The sequence below is a fragment of the Trichomycterus rosablanca genome, chromosome 3 (genome assembly GCF_030014385.1).
Source record: "Trichomycterus rosablanca isolate fTriRos1 chromosome 3, fTriRos1.hap1, whole genome shotgun sequence".
NCBI lineage: Eukaryota > Metazoa > Chordata > Actinopteri > Siluriformes > Trichomycteridae > Trichomycterus > Trichomycterus rosablanca.
Window position 1 is genome coordinate 26,757,032 of NC_085990.1, and position 27,988 is coordinate 26,785,019.

The following is a 27,988-nucleotide window of genomic DNA, read 5'->3' on the forward strand; positions in this document are numbered from 1 at the left end:
AAATCATAGTGTGAAATCTTGTAGAAGCTGTGTTGTTGTGAAGTGGTTTCAGGTTAGGGTACTCAGGAGGTGTGTAAGCTGTATTCTATAGTATTCTATATAGTTGATGTTAGCATTAGCGTAAGTAAATTAGACCAAACAAGCTCAAAATTCACATCTTTTGGGATCATAACAACTCTTACATCATAACAACAGATCTTTTAAATTGATCAATTAAAATATGTGTAACTATCATATACAGATCTGGGCCAAATTATTTGAAGAAAGCTTTTATTGAAAGCAAAAAGCTAATGGCTAATGGTTATATGATCTTATGACCCATGATATGACTCAATATTTTTCATAGCATAAAGGAATGCAATATTGCATCCCACAATGTTCTGTTCAGAAGAAGAAAAACAAAGAATGATGTGATATTTTATAATAGCTGGATATTTTGTTAATACTACCATGTCACAATTATTCTACCTCTACATAATAATGCTGTTCTTCAAATCATTTCACTGCACCAAAAGGTCTATAAATATAAGATTTCCAAGACTGTGAACATCTTCCACATTCTTCCACAGCAAACCTGCTTCGCTGTGGAAGAAAGCTCCATCCAGAGGCCTAAACAATTTTATCAGAACAATGAAGAAAAACTGCCACAAAAAAGGAGACCAGAAAAATACTATTCCCAAAATCATGCATGGTTTGGTCAGTAATGCTGAGATGTTAGAAGCTGATTAGCACTTGTATATATATATATATATATATATATATACACCGATCAGCCATAACATTAAAACCACCTCCTGGTTTCTACATTCACTGTCCATTTTATCAGCTCCACTTACCATATACAAGCACTTTGTAGTTCTACAATTACTGATTATAGTCCATCTGTTTCTCTACATACTTTTTTAGCCCCCTTTCATGCTGTTCTTCAATGGTCAGGACCCCCACAGGACCACTACATGTATATATATATACAGTATACTGGTGCTGTTCATAAAATTAGAATATCATGAAAAAGTTGATTTATTTCAGTAATTCCATTCAAAAAGTGAAAGTTGTATATTATATTCATTCATTACACACAGACTGATATATTTCAAATGTTTATTTCTTTTAATGTTGATGATTATAACTGACAACTAATGAAAACCCCAAATTCAGTATCTCAGAAAATTAGAATATTGTGACAAGGTACAATATTGAAGACACCTGGTGCCACACTCTAATCAGCTAATTAACTCAAAACACCTGCAAAGGCCTTTAAATGGTCTCTCAGTGTAGTTCTGTAGGCTACACAATCATGTGGAAGACTGCTGACTTGACAGTTGTCCAAAAGACGACCATTGACACCTTGCACAAGGAGGGCAAGACACAAAAGGTCATTGCTAAAGAGGCTGGCTGTTCACAGAGCTCTGTTTCCAAGCACATTAATAGAGAGGCGAAGGGAAGGAAAAGATGTGGTAGAAAAAAGTGAAACAAAACCCATTCAAAAATGTGGTGGAGATTCACAAAGAGTGGACTGCAGCTGGAGTCAGTGCTTCAAGAACCACCACTCACAGACGTATGCAAGACATGGGTTTCATGTGAAGAGGAAGATGCGATATGCCAGACCCAACAATTCAGAAGAGCTGAAGGCCACTATCAGAGCAACCTGGGCTCTCATAACACCTGAGCAGTGCCACAGACTGATGGACTCCATGCCACGCCGCATTGCTGCAGTAATCCAGGCAAAAGGAGCCCCAACTAAGTATTGAGTGCTGTACATGCTCATACTTTTCATGTTCATACTTATCAGTTGGCCAACATTTCTAAAAATCCTTGTTCTCTGTTTACTGGGACTTCTTGTAGAGTTCATTCAGTTCTATACACATCAACATAATACCCTTAAGGTGAGGACGGTTGAATATATCAGTTGTGTATATGGAAAAAGCTACAGAGCTAAACATGCCTGTTAGTGAAGTTTGTCAAATAAGCAACATGAGTGTAGTAAAGTAGTATTTTGAATTCAAATAAAGAAAATAAAAATTTGATATATTGTACATTTTTGGGCGCTCTGTGGTGCAGCTACAATTTATGCTAGCCCACAACTGCAGAGATCCAGGTTTCAAATATCCAGTTCAGTCCTGAACTGGATATTTGGATTGACTTTGTCTGAAGGATAACTTTGTCTGAAGGATGGCTGAGGCCCTGCAATAAACTGGCGTCCTGCCTGAGGGGAGTTAGAGCTTAGCACTTAGCCAGAGCTGCCATGACACTGACCAGGATAAAGCAGTGGTAAAAGCATGAAAAGGAATTGTAAAAAATGAAATTAAAAATTGGATTTACAGGTCCAGTTTTATGTGTAATAAAATAGATATGCATAGACTAATTATGCATTTAATGAAGAGCAGAATTCCCATCAGTGTCTGTATATTAAATATACCTCAGCTGTTAAATAATTAGATGGGCAAACACAGACATATAGGACGCTAAACTGTAGAAACTGTAGCAATACTAAAATGTCAGTTTGATTTTCTGTGGAACATTGAGGACAGTGATGGTCTCAGCGTGGGCAGGTGAATTGTTGTATGATATGATACGGCATGGCATACAGTAGAGATTTCATCTAATTATATAGACAGTTATAAAAATATCCATCCTGTGAGACAGGTTTGCTTTGGCTTGTGTGAGATAAAATCTGAGTTGATTTACTTCCAAATATGTCAAATTATTTGATCACCAAACATGTTTGTTTAAAAATAGTTTCCTTTTTTATCTTTGAATACTTGCAAGCTATAAACCTAATTCTAAAACACTGGAACAGTATGCAAAATACAACCCCAAATCATAAAAAGTTGGGACAGCATGGAAAATGCAAATAATAAACAAACACAGAGTTTCTTGCATTTAGTTTGACTTTTATTTGATTGTAGACAGGATGAACCTGAGATATTTTGTGTTTTGTCTGGTCAATTTCATTTCATGTATTAATAAACATCCATTCCTGCATTTCAGGCCTGCAACACATTCCAAAAAAAGTTGGGACAGTAATGCATTTACCACTTTGTAATGTTACCGTTCCTTTTCACCACACTTTAAAGACGTTTTGGCACAGAGGATACCAAGTGATTTAGTGTTTCAGCTTTTATTTTGTCCCATTCTTCCTGCAAACACGTCTTAAGATGTGCAACAGTACGGGGTCGTCGTTGTCGCATTTTTCATTTCAAAATTCTCCACACATTCTCTATTTTTGACAGGTCAGGACTGCAGGCAGGCCAGTCTAGTACCCGTACCCTCTTCTTCCGCAGCCATGCCTTTGTAATGTGTGCAGCATGTGGTTTTGCGTTGTCTTGTTGAAAAATGCATGGACATCCCTGGAAAAGATGACGTCTTGAAGGCAGCATATGTTGCTCTAAGATCTCAGTGTACTTTTCTGCATTAATGCTGCCATCACAGAAGTGTAAATGACCTTTGCCAAGGGCACTGACACAGCCCTATACCATGACAGACCCTGGCTTTTGGATTTGTTGCTGATAACAGTCTGGATGGTCCTTTTCGTCTTTGGTCTGGAGCACACGGCATCCATTTTTTTAAAAAAGACCTGGAATGCTGTCTCATCTGACCACAATACACGTTTCCACTGTGTGATGGTCCATCCTAGATGCCTCCGAGCCCAGAGAAGTCGTTGCCACTTCTGGACATGGTTAACATAAGGCTTCTTTTTTGCACAGTAAAGTTTTAAGTGGCATTTGTGCATGTAACTCTGTATTGTAGTGCTTGACAAAGGTTTGTCAAAGTAATCCCTCACCCATGTGGTTATATCAGCTATTGCTGAGTGGTGGTTTTTGATGCAGTGCCGTCTGAGGGATCGAAGATCACAGGCGTTCAGCTTAAGCTTATGTCCTTGACCTTTATGCACTGAAATTCCTCCTGATTGCTTGTATTGTATAATGATATTATGCACTGTAGAGGGAGAAATATGCAAATCTTTCTTTGAGGTACATTGTTTTTAAATATTTCTATAATTTTCTCATGTATTTGTTGACAAACTGGAGATCTTTGCTCATCAAAGACTCAGCCTTTCCTGGATGCTGCTTTGGTACCAAACCATGATTACAATCACCTGTTGACATCACCTGTTTGGAATCACAGCATTATTTAGTGTTTTCGGCTCATTACTAGCCCTAATTTGCCCCCGTCCCAACTTTTTTTGGAAGGTGTTGCAGGCCTGAAATGCAGGAATGGAGGTATATTAACAAATGAAATGAAGTTGAGCAGACAATACATAAAATATCTTGGGTTCAAACTATCTGCAATCAAATTAAAGACAAAGTAAATGTAATGAACACTGCATTTTTATTTTATTTTCATTTTTCATACTGTCCCAACTTTTTCAGATTTGGGGTTGTACAAATAAACACAGAAAGCCTGGTTAGTCTTTTTTATAGGTATTTAATATGGCAACCCGCCATTTGTGGGACTTGAACTAGTGACCTTTTGATTGATAGTCAAGCACCTTAACCTTCAAGTCAGCAGAGACCGAGTGACATGCTTCTGTAATAAATAAAACAAAAAACAGGTAAGGATCAACAATATACGGAAATAATTTTGACTTCTCTGGGCTTAGGTTCATTTGAGATGGTCTGATTAGTTCAATTTTGGTCACCATGTTCTTTGGCTGCATGAACAACGATTGGCTGTTGTTCATAGGGTAGGACAAGCCGGATAGGGACTCCTCATAACTGCAGTGCAGGTGAAAAGATGCAGTCGGCTACTGCACATGTGTCGGACGGGGCGTGTGACAGTCACGCTCTGCTCAATCGGGGTGGGGGTCAGCTCCAGTAGAGAGGAAGCATAATGCAATTGGGTATAAGTTGGACACGCTATAAAAACAGGAGAAAAAGGGAGAAAATGCATTAAAAAAGTTTCAGTGCTATGAGATTTATTGATCTAAATTTCAAAAGACAATACTTATTCCTTCTTCTGTTTTGCATTGGGTTGAGGTTTTTTCTCTAAACCATCGATCCAGTTACTTAAGTAATTAAACTATTCATCTTTATTCTTTCATAAATCATAATACTTTTACTTGTATCTACAGTTACAGGTTTTGAAATTTTATTTACATTTGTAGTGTTTAGCAGATGCATTTAACAGGCCATGCTCAGATGCCCAACAGTGGCAACTTGACGATGGTGGGGCTTGAAAGGCAACCTTCTGATTACCAGTACACAACCTTAACCACTATGTGTGTCTTTTTGTGCTACCAGAGGCTCTTTCTCTTGTTATCTGTACAGGAAATAGCGAGTGTGTATAGCATTGTTGCTGCAATCGTAAACGCTGGAGAAATCGACTTTGAGTCAGTGGCTACCGAACATCAGCCTGATAAAAGCAACATATCTAACATGCCTGTCCTGGACAGTGGTGAGTTAGATAAGTGCTAGCATGTTATTATTATAATTATCGGGTTTAAAATCACCTTCAAAGTAGAGTACACTTTAATACACAAAATATATTTGTAATTAAATGGCATTGTTGGGATTTTGAGTGTTCAATGTTGTATATATATACTGATCAGCCATAACATTAAAACCACCTCCTTGTTTCTACGCTCACTGTCCATTTTATCAGCTTCACTTACCACGTAGAAGCACTTTTTAGTTCTACAATTACTGACTGTAGTTTATCTGTTTCTCTACATACCTTTTTAACCTGCTTTCATCCTGTTCTTCAATGGTCAGGACCCCCACAGGACCACCACAGAGCAGCGCTGCTGGAGTTTTTAAATACCATGCCCACTCACTGTCCACTTTTTTTAAACACTCCTACCTTATTGGTCCACCTTGTAGATGTAAAGTCAGAGACGATCGCTCATCTATTGCTGCTGTTTGAGTTGGTCATCTTCTAGACCTTCATCAGTGGTCACAGGACGCTGCCCACGGGGTGCTGTTGGCTGGTTAGTTTTGGTTGGTGGACTATTCCCAGTCCAGCAGTGACAGTGAGGTGTTTAAAAAACTCCAGCAGCACTGCTGTGTTATCCACTCATACCAGCACAACACACACTAACACACCACCACCATGTCAGTGTCACTGCAGTGCTGAGAATCATCCACCACCCAAATAATACCTACTCTGTGGTGGTCCTGGGAGAGTCCTGACCATTGAAGAACAGCATGAAAGGGGGCTAACAAAGCATGCAGACAAACAGTTGGACTACAGTCAGTAATTGTACAACTACAATGTGCTTCTATATGGTAAGTGGAGCTGATAAAATGGACAGTGAGTGTAGAAACAAGGAGGTGGTTTTAATGTTATGGCTGATCAGTGTTCCCATATCATATTCAGTCGCCACATCAGACCTAGTTCACATACCAGATATACATACATTTCCCAGAAAAATAAAAAATCAAGACTTTAAAATCAAGACTTATTTCGAGACTGTTTGAGAACTGTTAAGACATTTTAGTAATATTCCTTTCTTTATGAATATCTGTCCTCATTTCTTTTCAGTCGCATCTCTACTGTGCATCAGTCCGGATGAGCTGAATGAGGCACTTACCCTACATTGTGTGGTGGCCCGAGGGGAGACCATTATTCAACCCAACACAGTGGAGAAAGCCACAGAGGTGCGAGATGCTATGGGCAAAACTCTGTACAGACACCTGTTCAGCTGGATCGTCAGTCGCATTAACTCTCTGCTCAAACCTGAAAATCAGAATGGGTAAGACAGACTGACAGACAGACATGCAGACAGCGATAAAGGAGACAGCTAAATAAAAGCGACCAGAGAAAACAGACAAGTAACAAGATTAAAAAGTTTACTTACTTATGTACAAGCCCCATCTTCAGAAAAGTACAGATGTTTTGTAACTGTGATTTGTTAAATATCTTGATTCGTTATTCTTTCATTCATTATCTGTTTTGGTGAGTTAGATAAGTTCAGAGTTGTAGAAGGACTGATTTACTGGGCACAGGGAGCGAGTAAGGGCAATATGAATATATACACATATTTTTTTTTTTATTTGCCTATGATATGTTATTAAGACTTAATATTATATTAAGGTGTGTATTATAGTATATTAGGTGTTGTCACTGGCCCAATAAGGTACTAAGAAAGTGATCGGATGACCACTACAAAGCACATTGTGGCCAACTTGTGGTCACTGGTCTATATGTATTCATATCTCATCTTGTGTTATAGTGCTAAAACAGATCCCATATCATTAGTGGAAGAGGTGTTAAATGTCTTTAATCACCCCTGCCTCATTTTTTCTTCCAAACAAGAGAGGAAGAGAAGGAGCTAACCACCGGCATCCTGGACATCTTTGGCTTTGAGAACTTCACACGCAACTCCTTCGAGCAGCTGTGCATCAACATCACCAACGAACAGATTCAGTTCTACTTCAATCAGCACATATTTACCTGGGAACAGGTACAGATCTAATCTTCTCTCAGATTCTGAACAGTGCAAGAGTTGTTCTGTGTCTTCCGGTGTGTTTTCGTAACATTGTTTGCTCTGTCACTGGGATTACCTTATTTTCATCTAAATACATACAGCACATCATCAGTTTCCTCTGGTGGGAGGATTAAGAGGAGGGGAGAAGGAAATGTAACTACTCATTTTTATTTAGTTGATTATGTCTTGCTCTGGAGAGCAGTGTGAGTCATGGAGCCTTGGGGAAGACTTTTTTTTAACTTTTATACTCAATAAAAATTAGTCAATAAATACATCTTTAGCATTCACATCAAAATAATTCAGAATAAAGAGAAAGAGAGTTGCTCATCTACTATGGAGCACAGAACCTCTTCACAGCACCATACATTCTCAAAACTGTCACTGTCCCCTGTACTCTTATAAAAGTTAAATTCAACCATAATCCTTGATTTAATAAATCTTTTCAGGATTGTTAATGCATCACAGTCAGTGCTTTGTGCTATTTTGTTTTTTCTGCTTATATAAATAGCCATCTTAGCTTGACCCAGGATAAAATTAATTAGTTGGCACTTGTGCCTGTCCCTTCTGACATATTTAAAACCATAGATAAAAACCTGGGAAGTAAAACCAACCTTAAAATATTTAAAAATGTCCTGTAAAAAGTAAAACAGAGATTGCAGCCTGGAGCAATTCATAAATGCATGAAAAACTGTTTCCCTCTGTGAACAGAATGGGCATTCATGTGACACTTCAGGGTTTATTTTACAAATAAAAGAGTTTACTGACACAATTCCATGTAAAATCCTCCACTGTATATCTGCACTCTTTTTGGTTAAAGGTGGTTTATACAGTGCCCTCCATTCTGGTTTAAAATCATTATTAAAACCCGGAACACTTCTCCATGGAGTGTCCACCCTCCCATTCAGTTTGGTCTTATTTAAAACCTTTACACATGCTCTGTACAGGAGTTTTCCGGACACAGTATGAATGTCCATGTCCCCTTCACCTCTACATTGTAGAAGGGGACCCCCATATCCATCCAGGTTTGGAATAATGTTTAACTGGGGGAATATTCCTTCATCTGCAGTGCTGCTTTCATCTGTTGTATATTCCAGAAGTAAAGTTCGTTCTTCTGCTGTAAGGGTAGATCTCCAGTGCTGCAGGAGGTTGTTCACAACACGCAGAGACCTTATTCCCAAACATGCCGCCAAGTTCTCCGCTCTTGAAAAGTCTGTCCCTGAGACATCAACCAGATGTCGGAGTGTGATGATCCTTGTTGTAACCAGAATTCTAGACAGTTGGTACCCATTTACACTGGAGATGTCAAGACGTGACCCGTAGATCAGGGGTTCTTCTAGCAGCCCTTGTAGCACTCTGTTCCCTTTGTTCTCCGTTTTAAAATAATTCCAAATTTTAAAAAGTCCATAATAAAACAAGGGTAATGCACCAATGTCCAGCATTCTTGTATCCATTAAAAACAAGGCTCTGTCTAGACCCATTCCTCCTACTTTTTGTAGGATTCCATGAGCTGTTGCTCTCCACACCAGATTCTTGGGTCCAGTGAGAAGGCTCTGTATAAACTGGAGGCGAAAAGCTGCAGTTCGGCTGGCAAGGTGAACCAGTCCCTGTCCCCCTTCCTCCTTTGAAAGATAAAGCACACTCTGAGGGATCCAGTGCAGTCTATCCCAGAAAAAATCCGCCAACAGAGCCTGGACATTGGCTAGCAGATTTGGCGGTGGGTCTACACATGCCAGCCTATGCCACAGGGATGACGCTGCAAGATTGTTGATCACCAATACTCGTCCTCTGTATGACATTTTTGGGATCAGTCGTTTCCACCGGTTCAGTCTGCCCTTTACACGCTCCATGGTGCCTTCCCAGTTTTTGCTTAAAAACTCAGGGTTACCCAGGTAAACACCTAAGTATTTAAAACCACCTTTTCTCCACCTTAATCCTCCTGGTAACGTCGGCTCCTCACCGTCCCATTCCCCAACTAACATGGCTTCACTTTTTTCCCAATTTATTTTAGCGGATGATAAAAGTTCAAATTCTTTTAAGGTATTAGTTAAAACATTAACATCCGTCTGTGTAGCCACCATTACAACAAGGTCATCTGCATATGCAGACAGACAAAGGAAATCACTGGATTGAGGTAAAGTAAACCCAGAAAGTTGTTTTCTTAGTTTGCATAAAAGTGGTTCAATTGCTAAGCTATACAGCATGCCTGATAGAGAGCAACCTTGCCGAATGCCTCTATATGCTTTAAAAGGTGCACATAAACCACCATTAACCTTTAATATACTCTCAATGTCACAATATAAGATCTTGATCATAGCTATATAACCTGGGTTGAACCCAAAGCCCTCCAGTACCTTCCACAGATATTCATGTTCAACCCTGTCAAAAGCTTTCTCCTGATCCAAAAGAATAAAACCAGTCTTTAAGCCCAATAGCCTAGAGACGTCCAGAACATTCCGAATTAGGTGTATGTTATCAACGATAGACCTGCCAGGCACGCAGTACGACTGGTCATGGTGGATGATTTGTTCCATTACCTTAGTTAGTCTTAAAGCTAATGTTTTTGAAAACAGCTTACAGTCAGTGCACAGTAGTGACACTGGGCGCCAGTTTTTCAGGTGTGTCAGCTCTCCTGCAGCTCAGTGGGAGCTTCCCTTTCTTTACGCTGTCCTGAAGAACTTCCAGCATGTCCTGCCCCATTTCTGCCCAAAAGGCTTTATAGAATTCTACAGGAAGACCATCCATCCCTGACACCCGTCCATTCTCCATCTTTTGCAAAGCCTCATGGAGTTCTCTGAGTGTCAGCTCTGTTGCCATTTCTTCCGCCGTCTGCTCTGAGAGTTTTGGCAGGTCACAAAGGAAACTTTCCTCTATTACTGTTGCCACTGACCTGTCACTGTTGTAAAGCTTCGAGTAGAAGCTGACTGTTTGCTTGCGTATTTCAGTGGGCTCTGATACGAGATCCCCAGATTCTGTACGCCTTGGGGAAGAGGCCTAGTGAGATATATTAAAGTAACCCTGATTGGACTTGCATGAATCATTCTAAATAGGGGTCATTGAAGACAAAGACTCACAGAATATTCCATCTTTTGCATTTTATGGTGTGAACCCCTCCACATAGATATAACACTTTGAAAAAGAATTGCCCCTATTGTATTATTGTTTATTTATCACTAAACCATTTAAGATCCTAACACAAGACACAATATTACACAAAACATGATGCAACACCTGACCCAGCCCTGACCCATCAAGGCATGGACTTCACTAGACCCCCGAAGGTGTGCTGTGATATCTGGCACCAAGATGTTAGCAGCTGTAAGTTGTGAGGTGGGGCCTTCATGGATCGGACTTGTTTGTCCAGCACATCCCACAGATTGGATTGAGATCGGATTGCTAGATTGGATTGAGATCTGGGGAATTTGGAGGCCAGGTCAACACCTCAAACTCATTGTTGTGCTCATCAAACCATTCCTGAACCATTTTTGCTTTGTGGTAGGGTGCATTATCCTGCTGAAAGAGGCATATCGTTTCCAGGGTGTACATGGTCTGCAACAATGCTTAGGTAGGTGGTACATGTCAAAGTAACATCCACATGGATGGCAGAACCCAAGGTTTTCCAGCAGAACATTGCCCAAAGCATCACATTGCCTCCGTCGGCTTGCCTCCTTCCCATAGTGCATCCTGGTGCCATGTGTTCCCCAGGTAAGCGATGCACATGCACCCGGCCATCCATGTGGTGTAAAAGGGGTTAGCATGGGCACCCTGAAGAGATAATCAATGTTATTCACTTCACCTGTCAGTGGTCATAATTGCATAATCTTTAGCACCAATTAAACCTCAGTTTCATCTCATGGGCTGATGACCTTACATTCACTTAAATTACTTTTGGACAGAAAGAAGAATTCATAATTTTCTCAATAACAGCAAGTTGTCCAGGTCCTAGTGTATCAAACACTATATACCACCACACTACAACAAACATGTTTGATTACACTATTACAGTACAACAGCCAAGTTAGGTCAAGTCAAATTTTTTTGTATGGCGCTTATTGTCTCAAAGCAACTATACAGAATCCAGGACTGACAGATCAAAAACCCCTGTTGAGCAAGCCGAGGGTGACAGTGGCATATAAAAACTCTAGCTTTTTAAAATTACAGGAAGAAACCCTGAGAGGAACCAGAAGCAGCAGGGACCCCCATTCTCCTTGGGTGGCCTGGAGAATAATTTGAATAAATAGGATTTACACAAATCATACATACACACAATTAAATTGAACTAAAAGCCATGTTTGAGTATCCTCTTTTTGTCAAATTATGTATTTGCATTTTGCCATAAATATTGAGATAATGTCAAAAATGTTTCTATTCTGAATCATTAAATACTATCCCACAAGATTTGGAGGTCATTTAGTACACAAGCATTGATGTTGCTCTTGTTTAGCTGTGATTTTTGTCTTGCTATTCTCCCAAAAATACTATTTTTCACCAGGGTCTTTTTTTATTATTAAGTCATGACAATTGAGCTTAAATGAAAATAAAGATGTATGCGGTTCCTAGTATGTGTTTTCAGACTGATCATTTTGGGGGTTGATTTAACCTTGTTTTTTATTTTGTGATAATGGCTTTCACTGTGGTTGGGTACAGTCTAAGACACTTTAAAATGAATTTGTAGTCATTTACAGATGGATACATCTGAACATTTTTTCCAGAAATCTCCATAGATCATTAAGTGCAATAGGGGATTTATAAAAGTCTGGTAAAAATGATTAATTCTAATGAAAGTTTGGGCAACGCTGGGCGAGGAGCTGGTTGTGTATGTCCCAAATTATAGAATGGTAATGCCATACATACTGCTAAAACCCTGGTTTGATAACCACCAGAAGTCAAGACACTCCGTGGCTTTATTAGACATTATTGAATGTTTATAGAAGGTATTGAAGTAAAGATCTTGACTGCTTTTATCACTCAATATTGAAATGATTTAGCATACAACTAAAAGACTTGTATGTGAGCATTTTAGCCTTTGCAACTCAAAGGGGATGTTTCTGGTATTTTGTTTACTCCCTTCATGTAAGTCTTAATATTTGATTTTTTTATTTTTGCCTTGCTCAGATCAAAGCCAAGGAAATTATTTTCCTTTAGATCTTCTTTCTCTGTTTTCTGTCACTTTCTCATTTTATCATTAGTCATACAATCCAACAGAAAAGCAAAGAATAGTAAGGTTACTTCATGCTGCTGAATGACTTTACCCCGGGCTACATGTTCCACACTGCTGCAGAAATGAAATTTTTTTGGACATGTGGAGCTCTCCTGTACGCACATGTGTGTACCTGAATGTGTGTGTGTGTGTGTGTTGTGTGTGTTTAACATATCTATTCAGAATTTGTAAAGGCCAGACATTTGCTCCTGGGGTTTTAGCCTTTACATGCATGCAGTCAGAGCTGAGCAAGAATCATGACCAAGTAATTATGTCAAAGGCTCTTGGTTTTTAACACACAAACACACATACACTAAAGGTAAAAAAAACGTACATGCATGTGCATTCGCATGACATACGTGTGTATATTTACATACACATATACACCAATCAGCCATAACATTAAAACCACCTCCTTGTTTCTACACTCACTGTCTATTTTATCAGCTCCACTGACCATATAGAAGCACTTTGTAGTTCTACAGTTACTGACTGTAGTCCACCTGAACCCCTACAGGACCACTACCAAGCAGGTATTATTTAGGTGTGTAGATGTAAAGTCAGAGACGATCGCTCGTCTATTGCTGCTGTTTGAGTTGGTCATTTTCTAGACCTTCATCAGTGGTCACAGGACGCTGCCCGCGGGGCACTGTTGGCTGGATATTTTTGGTTGTTGGACTATTCTCAGTCCAGCAGTGACAGTGAAGTGTTTAGAAAACTATCAGCATTGCTGTGTCTTATCCACTCAAACCAGCACAACACACACTAACACACCACCACCATGTCAGTGTCACTGCTGTGTTGAGAATGACCCACCACCCAAATAATACCTACTCTGTAGTGGTCCTGGGAGAGTCCTAACCACTGAAGAACAGCATGAAAGGGGGCTAACAAAGCATGCAGAAAAACAGATGGACTACAGTCAGTAATTGTAGAACTACAGAGTGCTTCTATATTGTAAATGGAGCTGATAAAATGGACAGTGAGTGTAGAAACAAGGAGGTGGTTTTAATGTAATGACTGATCGGTGTATGTACTGTATATCATGCCAGTATTGAGATTTCAGTCTTGAATGTTAATTTTCTGCCACCGTGACTGAATAATCACAACACATTTTTCCAAATAAATATATGTTCACGAATTTCTGTATTCCATACATAGTTCATTAATAAGTGTATTTAGTGTATTTCTAGTGTTTTACAATTAATTTAAAATATATATGCAAAACCCTTACAGTTAGATTTTTGGTCAAACAAAGCTCCTTTCCAATCGATCAGCCACTTTCAATTGGCCATACGAAGCTTCATGCAGAATTCTTGCTGGATCATCATTTACTCTTGGTAACTTGGTAGAGTTTTCTTTCATTTTCTTGACTGAGCTGAGTTAACTCAGCAGCAAAGATAAATTGTATTCTAATACCCTTTTACATGTTCACCCTCACTGCTTTATAAAAACCTAGCACCTGTTTCTTTTGTTTAGGAAGAATACCAGAACGAAGGAGTGGATGTAAAATTGATTCAGTTTGAGGACAACCAACCTCTGCTGGATCTTTTCTTGCAGAAGCCGCTAGGCATGCTATCACTGCTGGATGAGGAGAGCAGGTTTCCTCAGGCTACCGATCAAACCCTTGTCAGTAAGTTACAACCCCTACACATATACACATATGCACACGCACACCTTTACAAGCATCATGTAGCAGTCTGATTTTGACCTGTGTATTGGGGTGTGTTTGAAAACCTAGTGAGCTCTCTACATAGACAGCATTTTACGTCATCCTACGCGTGCTCCCGAGAAGGAGGCTGTTCGAAAACCTAGATGCCATAAAATGCTCAATAGTAAGGTGTCTTAAAATTTCTACTGTATTTTGACTCAAGAACAAGTGAGCATCCAATGCTGCCTTAGCGGTGAAGGCAATCCCAGCATTCAGTGCGGCACAACTTTTCTCACAGAAAAATAAAAAATATGGTGGATGGTGCGGAGAAACGAGTTATTTTCAAACATAAATAAATTATTATTGTGTAAACTTGCACAAGTGTCATTTATTTGCAAATTCGGGCTTGTCAGCGAATGTAACCGTTTTCGATACACGGAGGGATATGTTAGTTGACATGCTAGCGCGTTGTGCCACCCCATCCCATTGGTTTGAATGGCATGAGGCTAACTGTGATAGCTTAGTTAGCGAAAACTGATGGAATCGCTGTCTAAGTAGCACGTTCAAATAACCAGACTTATAAGTCAATGACTTATTAGAATCCTAGGCAGTAAGACATAGGGATGTCCCGATCACGTTTTTTTGTTCCCGATCCCGATCTTTAATTTTGATCCCGATCCGATACAGAGTCTCAAACCGATACTTGTATTTTCTAGATATTGTCTACATAAGAACTACATAATACTGTTCACACAGTGCACACTTAAAGTACATTACAGTTATTCAAATTAATCCAATGTATATGTTGACATGAACAATAGCTCAGTACAATTGAATATATCTGCAGTGCTGTAGGAAAAAAATTGTGTTTTGACCCTTTGGGGCTTCCACAGTGCATGGAATAGCGTGCTTGGCTAACGCGATGACTCTAGCTGTTCGCTATTCGGTACCGTAACAGAAGAAGTTAATAAAGTGTTATGCTCCCAACAATTTGTGAATATACTGTGTATTTATTTCTTTATTAAGCAAGTGCATCACTACGGCGCTCGGTTACATAACTAAGCCAATCAGAGTGCTTGATACTGAGATGTCGTTCAGTCTTGTCACACTTAAACTCATAAAAGCTGTATGTTATGGTCCTGAAGTTTTCATACTCGGATTAAAAGTTTTGTAATCCGGAGTGATCCTTGACTCACACACCATATAAATAGTAAAATTCTACAGTAATGAACGAAGCTCTGCTCCTACCGCCTCGTGAAACGCTCGCATTGCAGACATTACACTTCGCTGTTGGACTTGTTTCACTTTCCAATTTAAAGTATTTTCACACAGCGGACATGCTGACGTAAAACAAAGGATCGGAATTAGGATAAAAAATGCCTTGATCGGCCCCGACATCCCTAGTAAGACAGCAAGGCAGCTCACTAGATTTTCGAACACACCCTTGTTGTCAAATTGTCAAACACACTGCTAGTACGACCTACACACACTAGAGGTCACACATATACATTAAGATACCAATACTAGTAAAGCCTACACACTCTACAGCAGTTGTTTTCAACCAGGGTGCCAAGGCTGAGCCAAATCTATCCTAAACTACCTATAGTCTACACTGGGTCTTTGTGAATGGACACATATTTAATTTGTCCACCACAACAGTGCAAAGGTCACACACATGGCGACTACAAATTATTTCAATACAGTTGATGCAGACCCAGGTGAGGAAGCTCCCACCATCAGTTTACCAGAAGTAAACCCTCTACATCAACCAAAATCAGAAAATACCTAGATTTATACCTTCTTCATGGATTAATTGGATTTCCAATGAGCAAGAACACATTATCTATTGTCATCCTCACTGAAAGCATAAGAATAATAACATAACCTGTGTCAGGGGAGTCTCTTAGACAAGGGGGTTCTGAATTTTAAGTGAGTACACCCCTCACATTTCTGCAGATATTTAAGTATATCTTTTCATGGGACAACACTGACAAAATGACACTTTGACACAATGAAAAGTAGTCTGTGTGCAGCTTATATAACAGTGTAAATTTATTCTTCCCTCAAAATAACTCAATATACAGCCATTAATGTCTAAACCACCGGCAACAAAAGTGAGTACACCCCTAAGAGACTACACCCCTAAATGTGCAAATTGAGCACTGCTTGTCATTTTCCCTCCAAAATGTCATGTGATTTGTTAGTGTTACTAGGTCTCAGGTGTGCATAGGGAGCAGGTGTGTTCAATTTAGTAGTACAGCTCTCACACTCTCTCATACTGGTCACTGAAAGTTCCAACATGGCACCTCATGGCAAAGAACTCTCTGAGGATCTTAAAAGACGAATTGTTGCGCTACATGAAGATGGCCAAGGCTACAAGAAGATTGCCAACACCCTGAAACTGAGCTGCAGCACAGTGGCCAAGATCATCCAGCGTTTTAAAAGAGCAGGGTCCACTCGGAACAGACCTCGCGTTGGTCGTCCAAAGAAGCTGAGTGCACGTGCTCAGCGTCACATTCAACTGCTGTCTTTGAAAGATAGGCGCAGGAGTGCTGTCAGAATTGCTGCAGAGATTGAAAAGGTGGGGGGTCAGCCTGTCAGTGCTCAGACCATACGCCGCACACTACATCAAATTGGTCTGCATGGCTGTCACCCCAGAAGGAAGCCTCTTCTGAAGTCTCTACACAAGAAAGCCCGCAAACAGTTTGCTGAAGACATGTCAACAAAGGACATGGATTACTGGAACCATGTCCTATGGTCTGATGAGACCAAGATTAATTTGTTTGGTTCAGATGGTCTCAAGCATGTGTGGCGGCAATCAGGTGAGGAGTACAAAGATAAGTGTGTCATGCCTACAGTCAAGCATGGTGGTGGGAATGCCATGGTCTGGGGCTGCATGAGTGCAGCAGGTGTTGGGGAGTTACATTTCATTGAGGGACACATGAACTCCAATATGTACTGTGAAATACTGAAGCAGAGCATGATCCCCTCCCTCCGGAAACTGGGTCGCAGGGCAGTGTTCCAGCATGATAATGACCCCAAACACACCTCTAAGACGACCACTGCTTTATTGAAGAGGCTGAGGGTAAAGGTGATGAACTGGCCAAGCATGTCTCCAGACCTAAACCAAATAGAACATCTTTGGGGCATCCTCAAGCGGAAGGTGGAGGAGCGCAAAGTCTCGAATATCCGCCAGCTCCGTGATGTCGTCATGGAGGAGTGGAAAAGCATTCCAGTGGCAACCTGTGAAGCTCTGGTAAACTCCATGCCCAGGAGAGTTAAGGCAGTTCTGGGAATTAATGGTGGCCACACAAAATATTGACACTTCAGGAACTTTCACTAAGGGGTGTACTCACTTTTGTTGCCGGTGGTTTAGACATTAATGGCTGTATATTGAGTTATTTTGAGGGAAGAATAAATTTACACTGTTATATAAGCTGCACACAGACTACTTTTCATTGTGTCAAAGTGTCATTTTGTCAGTGTTGTCCCATGAAAAGATATACTTAAATATCTGCAGAAATGTGAGGGGTGTACTCACTTTTGTGATACACTGTATGTATACAGTAAAATACCAGTTTGAGAGTGGATATGTATGTATACTGTAAGATACCAGTTTGAGAGTGGATTACAATAGGGTGGCACAATGGAACAGTTCTTGCCTCTGGTCCCTGCCTTTAAGAGGTTTTGCATAATCTTTTCATGTTTGCTTGGGTGTCCTCCCATCAGCCAAGAACATGCAAAAGTTGGACTGGCTGTTCTAAATTTCTGTTGGGCTTGATCAATTAAGAGAATGTGTTCATTTGGTCTGAACCACTATTTCACTAACAAAAGTAAAAATAATAGATTTCCAATGTTTTCAAAGACAAAATTCAATAAAAAAATGGTATTTGATGCATGCAGCACACTCAAAAAAAAGCATGGACATGGACAAAATAAGAGTGAAAAGTTTATCAAATTAGATACACAATATACACAATTTTGAAACAAAAAGTAGGTGAATTAGTAATGTGAGGGTATAATAAAGTATAAAAGCAGAATCCACCAAAATGTCCAGTCCTTGCAAGCAACGATGGGTCGTAGCTCACCGCAAACGTTATTAAAGAATTGTCAATCAGTTAAAAAAGAACATTTGCCATCTACCATACAGAATATTGTGAAAAGATTTAGGTTTGTTTGTTTATTAGGATGTTAATGTCATGTTTTACACTTTGGTTACATTCATGACAGGACAGGTAGTTGCTTATTACACACAAGGTTCATCAGTTCACACAAGGTTATATCGAACACAGTCATGGACAATTTTGTATCTCCAATTCACCTCACTTGCTTGTCTTTGGACTGTGGGAGGAAACCGGAGCACCCGGAGGAAACCCATGCAGACACGGGGAGAAAATAAGGGAGAAAAGGGGAGAAAATAACATAAAACAAAAAATAAAGTTGAAAATTAAATTCAAATTTGATTGTACGTTTTGTTTTTATTTAGAAAAATTTGAGGACAACCTGAAATCTAAAAACTTTTGGAGACCAATGAAGGTGGATCCAGGCTTTGGAATCACTCACTATGCTGGAAAGGTATGACATAAAGCTAAATTAATTAAGAAACAATATAGCATATACAGCTGAGGTCTGTACATAAACACACTAAATATTTACTCACTGATCCAATTTAATACAATAATACCCAACCTGACTTTAACCTACCAAAAAAAGATTTATAAATTATAAACATTTTTGCAGAGCTGGATTTTGCTTTAATTGAAATCTATCAGTTGAATAATGCAGAAAAAAAGTACACAATGTACCATTCTAGTAGTAGCAGGATATTCATGTCAGAATCATTCAACATCTACATATGATTGCTGATCTTAAAAACCTACTGCTGGTCTGTAGGACCTAAAGTTGGGCTACAACATAATTCAACCGTTGAGACTTTTAACCATCCTTCATTTGATTAATCTGTGATGTGTTACATACACACCATGCAGAGATTCAGATGTTTAAGGTGTGTTGCTACCATGGCAAAAGCTAAGGAGCTGTCATAAAAGCTACAAGACGAGATCATTTCACTGTACCAGAGGGTCAATGGGAATAAGAGGATTTTTAAGACCATGGACGTTCCTAGGGACACCATTGTATGCAAAATTCCATTCAGTGCAGTACAAAGCTAAAATGCTCATTCATTCTAATTCACAGAGTCAGCTCATTACCAGATAGATAAAACAATTTGAATAGCATTTTTATGCTATGCATGTCATGTCAGTCTTGGTCTGCAAAAATAGACAGAAATGTTATTTATTTAATGGTGTAGGAAGTTGATGAAGATAATTGTGACATGGTTTGCATAAGTGGACTCATCCTTGACAGTACAGGTACAGTGTTGTTGGGTTTGGGCTTTTCTCCTCCAAACATACTTTTGGTCACTGTGACCAAATCCTATTTATCTTGTGATTTACAGTTTTCCTCTTTTAGATTTTAGGATTCCAGTTTTAGAGCAGGAGGTCCATGCAATGACAAGGACATTTATTGACTTGACTATGTTACCCGTGGACAGTAACACCAAGTTCCTGCTCTTGTGTTGTATGATTCATTTCCTTTTAACGTTCTTGTTTCGCCTGTAACTAGATATACAGTACTATATCTTATGGTAAAATACATGATATTCCTTTCCTTATTAATTCATTTTAACATGGGGGATGTGTTTCCTTAGGCACATTAATTTACAACTGTGATAAAACTTTTGACCCATCTGCTTCAGAGCTGCCCTAACAAGAAATAAATATACTCCTGACAGCCATCAATGCCTATTTTAAAACAATGAATATCATAAAAGCTACAATACTATATAACGTGAGTACATGTGTTTTTTGATCAGGTGATCTATCATGCTGATGGCTTCCTGACGAAGAACAGAGATGCTTTGCCTACTGACATCATCCTGCTGCTGAAATCGTCCAAAAATGAGCTGATCAGCACACTAGTCACTAATGCTCTCAATAAAACAGGTACTAATAAACTGCATAAACAACATAAGATTTTCTGAATGATTAAGTGCATCAGAAGGGATGTAAATGCTTAGTGGTTTTATACGCGGGTTCTTTCAAAACGTTTCTGCACTTTTTTAACTCTATTTATTAAAAATTTCAAAAACAAATGACATCACTTTTCTACATAGTCACACTCCTTTGCGATGCATTTTTCCCAGCGTCATACCAACATTTTAATGCCATCATCAAAAACTGTTTTTGGTTGAGCATGTAGCCACTGATACACCGCTGCTTTTGTCATCATCATCACATGAAAATCTTCCCCTTAAAGCTTCTTTGAGTGGTCCAAAAGAAAATCAGATGGTGCTAAATCCGGACTATAAGCTCTCTCTCAGTCTCTCAGACACGACCAATTACTACTCCTCCCGTCCTCACCGTTTCCAATGTAAATATAAAAGTGTGGAAACTTGTGCAGTGTGCATTTATTAATTCCTGTCTTGAGACCAAACAAAAAATGACATTCTTCCACATGACCAAAAAGTAAAACTAAACTAAATAAAAACTAGGAAAGAGAACTAAGCCTAAGAAATGAATAAATCCATTTAATTTTTTCTTCTTTTGATTGCTTCTGTATTTAGGGATCCATTTTGATCCACATGCCAGACCTTGGCACAGTTTTACACAGGATGCCCTTCCTGTCGCAACCCTCAATTCTATCTGGTTTTATTTGATTGTGGGACCGGCACAGACAACACACTGACTATTGTACCCCCTAATAGCTAGGCTGTGGCACACTTGGAAATGATAGACAGCATATCAAACACATTCGGTAGACTGTGTTGTCAGTCTTTTGTTTTCATATAAAATCACTGTTTTAACATAACAAGGAATAAAGTTCTATGTTAACATGAATTATTTTTTCTGGTTTTATTATCTACCAGTTCGATGTGTCACACTAAAGTACAAGTCACATTAAAGTACAAGTCAGCTACGTTAAACTTTTGGCATTGTTCAGCAAAGTAGATTGTGCCATGCCACAACCATTAAGCACTAATTGGATTGGGCAGAACTCTCCACTGAAATGACCAGAATGCAGTAGGACAAACTTGCAAAAGCACACAATGGTCATTCAGTCATCTGAAGTGACTACTCCTAGTTATTGTAAAAGTACTTTTCACAATGGCACAATTGACACTATGTTAAAAGAATGGTAGATTTGAATGAACAGTAGAATTTCCAGCACTAATATCTGATCTGATTTATTAGATCTGGTGAGTATCAAATGCATTTTGATGATAAGTATGGGTGGGCTAAAACAGCTGAACTTGATAATTAAAAGGGGTGTCCACATACTTTTGGACACATAATGTACTTTGATTATTCATTTGTCATAATTTTTTGTCTACTTAGGAAAACCTGATAGCACTAAGGGGAAGGCAGCAGGAACAGCTGGGACAGCAGAACCGGATGCAAATGCTCCTCAACGCACTGTAAAGGTATTGCTACATAAATATTTAATAATCTTGTATTATGTAATAACTTTTTATAATAATTTTATTTCTGATTCTGCCTGATTTGCATGTCTATCATTTCTCCAGTTATACAAATATTTCATTTTTAAAGCTAGACATGCTGATCTTGTTCAGATTTCTGTATTCCAATAAGGTCATATTTATTAATATCCAACCATTTAAAGTAGTAAAAATATAAAGTGAGGGAACAAGTATTTAACCACTGCTACTACCAGCTACTTCAGATGTAAACACACTATGCTTTTGACTTATATAAATACTTATATAAAAATATAAATCTGACCAGGTAATTATGAATGCAAACCAAGATATGTTCCAAAATAGGTGCTCAGGTGGCGCGGCATTAAATTATGCTAACCCACCACAGCTGGAATCTAGGGTATAAATCCCCAGCATTGCAGATTTTTAGTGCATCCAATTTTTACCCAATTGCGTTATGCTTCCTCTCTACTGGTGCTGACCCCCACCCTTGATTGAGGAGAGCGAACTGACACTCGTCCCCTCCGATACGTGAACAGTAGCTGACTGCATTTTTTCACCTGCATGAGGCGAGTTCATATGCGAATCAGTGCACGGAGGGCCACACCCTGATCAGCATTATTCCTCTACTCTGTGCAGACACCATCAACCAGCCAGCAGAGGTCATAATTGCATGAGTTATGAGGTCCCTATCTGGCTCCCTAACCCTGTATGAACAACAGCCAATCGTTGTTCATGTAGCCACCCAGCCCAGCCGAGTGGCAGAGCTGAGATTCGATAAGATGTATTAGAAATCCCAGCTCTGGTGTGCTAGCGTATTTCACGACTGCGCCACTTGAGTGGCTCTAAGTCTATGTTGACAATTGTAAGGCACTACAGTTGGGAAAATAAGTATTTGATCCCCTGCTGATTTTGTAAGTTTACCCCCTTACAAAGACTTGAACAGTCTATAATTTTTATGGAAGGTTTATTTTAACAGAGAGAGACAGAATATCAACAAAAAATCAAGAAAAAAAACATTAAATAAAAGTTATGAATTAATTTGTATTTAATTAAGGGAAATAAGTATTTGATCCCCTACCAACCAGCAAGAATTCTGACCCCCACAGACCGGTTATGTGCCCATGAGGCACACAAATTTGTCCTGTCCCTGTATAAAAGACTCCTGTCACAGAATCAGTTTCTTCCATTCAAATCTCTCGACCACCATGGGCAAGACCAAAGAGCTATCAAAGGACGTCAGGGACAAGATTGTAGACCTGCACAAGGCTGGAATGGGCTACAAGACCATCAGCAAGAAGCTTGGTGAGAAAGAGACCACTTGTTGGCGCAATCATTCGAAAATGGAAGAAATACAAGATCACAGTCAATCACCCTCACTCTGGAGCTCCATGCAAGATCTCACCTGGTGGGGTAAGAATGATTCTGAGAAAGGTGAGGTCAGCCCAGAATTACACAGGAGGAGCTTGTCAATGATCTCAAGGGAGCTGGGAGCACAGTCACCAAGAAAACCATTAGTAACACACTTCGCCGTAATGGATTGAGATCCTGCAGTGCCCGCAAAGTCCCTTTGCTCAAGAAGGCTCATGTACAGGCCCATCTGAAGTTTGCCAATGAACACCTGAATGATTCAGAGAAAGCTTGGGAGAATGTGATATGGTCAGATGAGACCAAAATTGAGCTCTTTGGCATCAACTCCACTCACCGTGTTTGGAAGCAGAGAAATGCCCAGTGGGGATGGTGTTCTTGGGGTCATATCCAGCATTTCTCTGCTCCCAGCTCCCTTGAGATCATTGACGAGCTCCTCCCGTGTAATTCTGGGCTGACCTCACCTTTCTCAGAATCATTCTTACCCCACCAGGTGAGATCTTGCATGGAGCTCCAAAACGAGGGCGATTGACTGTGATCTTGTATTTCTTCCATTTTCGAATTATCGCACCAACAGTGGTCTCTTTCTCACCAAGCTTCTTGCTGATGGTTTTGTAGCCCATTCCAGCCTTGTGCAGGTCTACAATCTTGTCCCTGACATCCTTTGATAGCTCTTTGGTCTTGCCCATGGTGGTCGAGAGATTTGAACGGAAGAAACTGATTCTTTGACAGGAGTCTTTTATACAGGGACAGGACTAATTTGTGTGCCTTTTGTGCACATAACCAGTCTGTGGGGGTCAGAATTCTTGCTGGTTGGTAGAGGATCAAATACTTATTTCCCTTAATTAAATACAAATTAATTCATAACTTTTATTTAATGTTTTTTTTCTGGATTTTTTGTTGATATTCTGTCTCTCTCTGTTAAAATAAACCTTCCATAAAAAATATAGACTGTTCAAGTCTTTGTAAGGGGGTAAACTTACAAAATCAGCAGGGGATCAAATACTTATTTTTCTCACTGTATGTAATATGTGATGCGAAAAATATGGACAAAACTGTGAAGATGAAAAAAGAAATAAAATAAACAAATAAATTATCAAAATTCACTCACTCACTTAACTGCTTATCCAATTAGGGTCGCAGGGGAGGGTTGCTGGAGCCTATCCAAGCTTTTCAATGGACGCAGTCCATCGCAGGGCAGACACACATACACACACAAACACACACACACACACACACACACAAACATTCACCTATAGGGCAATTCAGTGTCTCGAATTAACCTGACTGCATGTTTTTGGACTGTGGGAGGAAACCGGAGCTCCTGGAGGAAACCCACACAGACACTGGGAGAACATGCAAACTCTGCACAGAAAGGACCCGGACCGCCCCGCCTTGGGGATCGAACCCAGGACCTTCTTGCTGTGAGGCTACAGTGCCCTATCAGAATTTAAAATCAGAAAATCAGTCTGGTCAAATTGGTCCACAGAGTGGTGTAAAAAGTGGCATGGTCAGATATATCAATATAGTGGCAAGTGGCAAGCTATGTCTGTATGCTAGACTCCAACAGTCTAATGTAAATGATCAACTTTGGCATTTTAAAGATCCTGTCCACATGCCACTGTGTGAGTCAGTAAAAGGTTTTATGAGGATAAAACTGATTAAAAAATGCTTTTGATCAGAATTGAACTAAACACCAATTAAAAGAAATCAAATAGTGGACAAATAATGTTCCATCTCACTATTAAAAGAGACCTGCAGAACCATACAGAATTCATACCAAGTTTTTCCTTTGATTTGTCATGCACCTGTACATTTTTCAGTGGTCTATCAGTTTATTTGTTCGAAAGAACAGAGCAACAGTATTAATTACAGATGTATGTATGTGCTCCATTTTTAGTCTAAGAGAAACCTAATGTAGATTTAAAAGTACATCACCGTGTGAAGTTGATGTCTGAAGGTAATTGATGCGTTTAATGTTTATTGAAAAGAAAAGTCTTTGATGAGGATATGAATACATTACCATCTATTTGTGTGGTGTGTCATGTTCTTTCTCTCTTTAGAAATTTCACATCAAAGATTCGGTTCTTTGTTTCTGTAGTGAAAATTAAGGCACCTGGGTTTGCGTCTGTTGTCTGCAGATCTTCTTTTGCATTTGGTTATAGTACAGCAAAACACCCCAGTTAACATCCTTTTCAGAGTACCTCTTTTTCTAAAAGTGCCTAAATCTGATGCCAAATACTGGTTTTGGGGTATGTTATGGGGCTAAGTCACTAACTACATAAAATAAGAATCTGTGTTTTGTTTATTCTCTTTTCATCTTTATTTAACTGATAAAAGGAGAAAGAAAAGATTTTCAATGTTTTTACTGATCAACTTTGTTGTATTTTGTAAATATAAACACATTTACATAAAAGTAAGTTATATGTTTATCCAGAAAAAGTTGGGACAGTAAAGAAATTGCAAAATGTCTTACTTTATGTAGACTTATTTCACTGCAGACAGTATGCACCCAAGTTGGGATGGTAAAGCATTTACAACTTTGTAATGTTGCCATTCCTTTTCTCAACACTTGAAAGACATTTTGATACAGAGGATACCAAGCAGTAAATTGTTTCAGGTTTTTATTTGTCCCATTCTTCCTGCAACAGTACGGGGTCGTCGTTGTTGCATTTGTCATTTCAAAATTCTCCACACATTATTGGCAGGCAGGCCAGTCCAGTACCCGTACTAACTTCTTCCGCAGCCATGCCTTTTGTAATGTGTGCAGCATGTGGTTTTGCATCGTCTTGTTGAATTTGAAGATGTATTTTCTGTATTGTAGTGCTTGACAGATATGCCTTGCCCATGTGGTTATATCAGCTATTGTTAAATGACGGTTCTTGATGCAGTGCCATCTGAGGAATCAGAGATCATGGGTGTTCAGCTTAAGCTTGCGCCCTTGCCATTTACTCACTGAAATTCCTCCTGATTGCTTGAATCGTTTAATGATATTATGCACTGTAAAGGGAGAAATATGCAAATCCCTTCCAATCTTTCTTTGAGGTACATTGTTTTTACACATTTTAATAATTTTAACAAGTAAATGCTTGACACTACCCCTTTAATATCACATTATTTATTTATTTATTTACCTCATTACTAGCTTTAAATTGCCCCTGTCCCAACTTTTTTGGAATGTGTTTTAGGTTGGAAATGCAGGAATGGATGTACAGAATATTAACAAATGAAAATAATGAAAGTTGACAAAAAAACAACATAAATGTACAAGTACAGAATTTGTGTGTACAATTACTTTCATTTTGTCTATTCATCTATGCATTTTCTCCCATTTTTTTCTCCTGATTTAGCATAGTCAATTTGTCTACTGCTGCTGGAAATCCCTGTTAGCATTCGAGGAGGGTATATTGCTGCTCACGCCTCCTCCACACGTGCGCAGTCCTAGCGGACCCCTTCTTTTCGCCCATGCATTCTGCACAGACGCCTCTATCTGTTAATTAGGGTCCTTACACAATGTTTGAAGACCCCACCCACATAGTCTGGTCATCTCCTCTAGCAGACACGGTAGCCAATTAGAGTCTGCTGCAGGCATAGCCAATTATGCCCGCTAGATGGCGCCCAGCCGACCGGTGGCATCGCCAAGTTTCGAACAGAGGAGTTCAGAATCTCTGCGCTGGTGTGCTAGTGGAATATCCTGCTGAGCCACCTGGTCAATTACTTTCATTTTAATGATATTTGTGGCGATTTCTTAGTGCAATCTCCAGTGCTAAGAAAATTTGCCAGTCACCAGGCAAATGTTTGAGCAATGGTCGAACTGACACAACAATCTGCATCTGTGACCAGTGTAACAACCGATCTGCTGTGTTGACCTCCGCGGGGCCTATGGTTTATGTTTATGAACACTTAATCCAAAACCACCAGTGTGCTTGCTAGAGCAGTTTGCTGGCTGAGGTTTACCAACAATCACCCAAACTGTAAAGCTTAGTATACACATAACGTATGATCTGATTTGTACTCCCAAAAAAAGGACAGAACCTGAGAAATTACATGAGAAATTCTCTAAAATTAAATTGATATGACAAATTAAAGGTATATATATATATATATATATATATATATATATATACATACAGTAGTGTTCAAAAAAATAGCAGTGATTTTAAAAAAGTGAATAAAGCACAAAATCATTATAATAACTTTTATTTCCATAAATGCAAATGCACTGAAAATATTACACCTTCAATTCTAAATCAAAACATTAACAACATTTAGCCAGTTTGTGTTAATCCTTTACAGAAAGTTAAGAAAAATGAATATTAGGCTGTTCAAAAAAATAGCAGTGCCAGCATTTTTCTTTAAAAACTCAAAAAATTTATCTATAAACTGAAAATCTTTGAGGTTTCACTTTACTTTAAATTACTGAACTAATATTTAGTGGCATAACAATTGTTTCCAAGATCTGTGTTGCATGGAGTCGACCAACTTCTGGCACCTCTGAACAGGTATTCCAGTCCAGGATGATTAGACTACATTCCACAGTTCTTCTGCAATTTTGGGTTTTGCCTCAAAAAAACGTGTTTCAGATATCAGCCCACAAGTTCTCTATGGGATTGAAGTCAGGGGATTGTGCTGGCCACTCTATTACCTCAATCTTGTTTGTCTGTAACCAAGATGTTTTGGGTCATTGTCATGTTGAAACACCCATTTTAAGGGCATTTCTTCTTCGACATAGGGCAACATGATCTGCTCAAGTATTCTGATATATTTAAACTGATCCATGATCCCTCGTATGTGATAAATAGACGTAACACCATGGTATGAAAAACATCCTCATATCATAGTTTT

General features: G+C 39.2%; 1 protein-coding gene across 1 annotated transcript in view; it reads left to right on the forward strand.

The window, feature by feature from the left end:
* The window catches only part of myo3a (myosin IIIA), a 132,075-nt gene that overhangs the window by 78,882 nt on the left and 25,205 nt on the right, over positions 1 to 27,988 (forward strand). Inside the window, exons 16-22 of the mRNA XM_062992288.1 lie at positions 5,271 to 5,397; positions 6,484 to 6,694; positions 7,258 to 7,405; positions 14,106 to 14,259; positions 18,764 to 18,852; positions 20,153 to 20,282; positions 21,675 to 21,760. Of these exons, the coding sequence (XP_062848358.1) occupies positions 5,271 to 5,397; positions 6,484 to 6,694; positions 7,258 to 7,405; positions 14,106 to 14,259; positions 18,764 to 18,852; positions 20,153 to 20,282; positions 21,675 to 21,760 (945 nt within the window). The remainder of the gene's footprint in view (positions 1 to 5,270; positions 5,398 to 6,483; positions 6,695 to 7,257; positions 7,406 to 14,105; positions 14,260 to 18,763; positions 18,853 to 20,152; positions 20,283 to 21,674; positions 21,761 to 27,988) is intronic.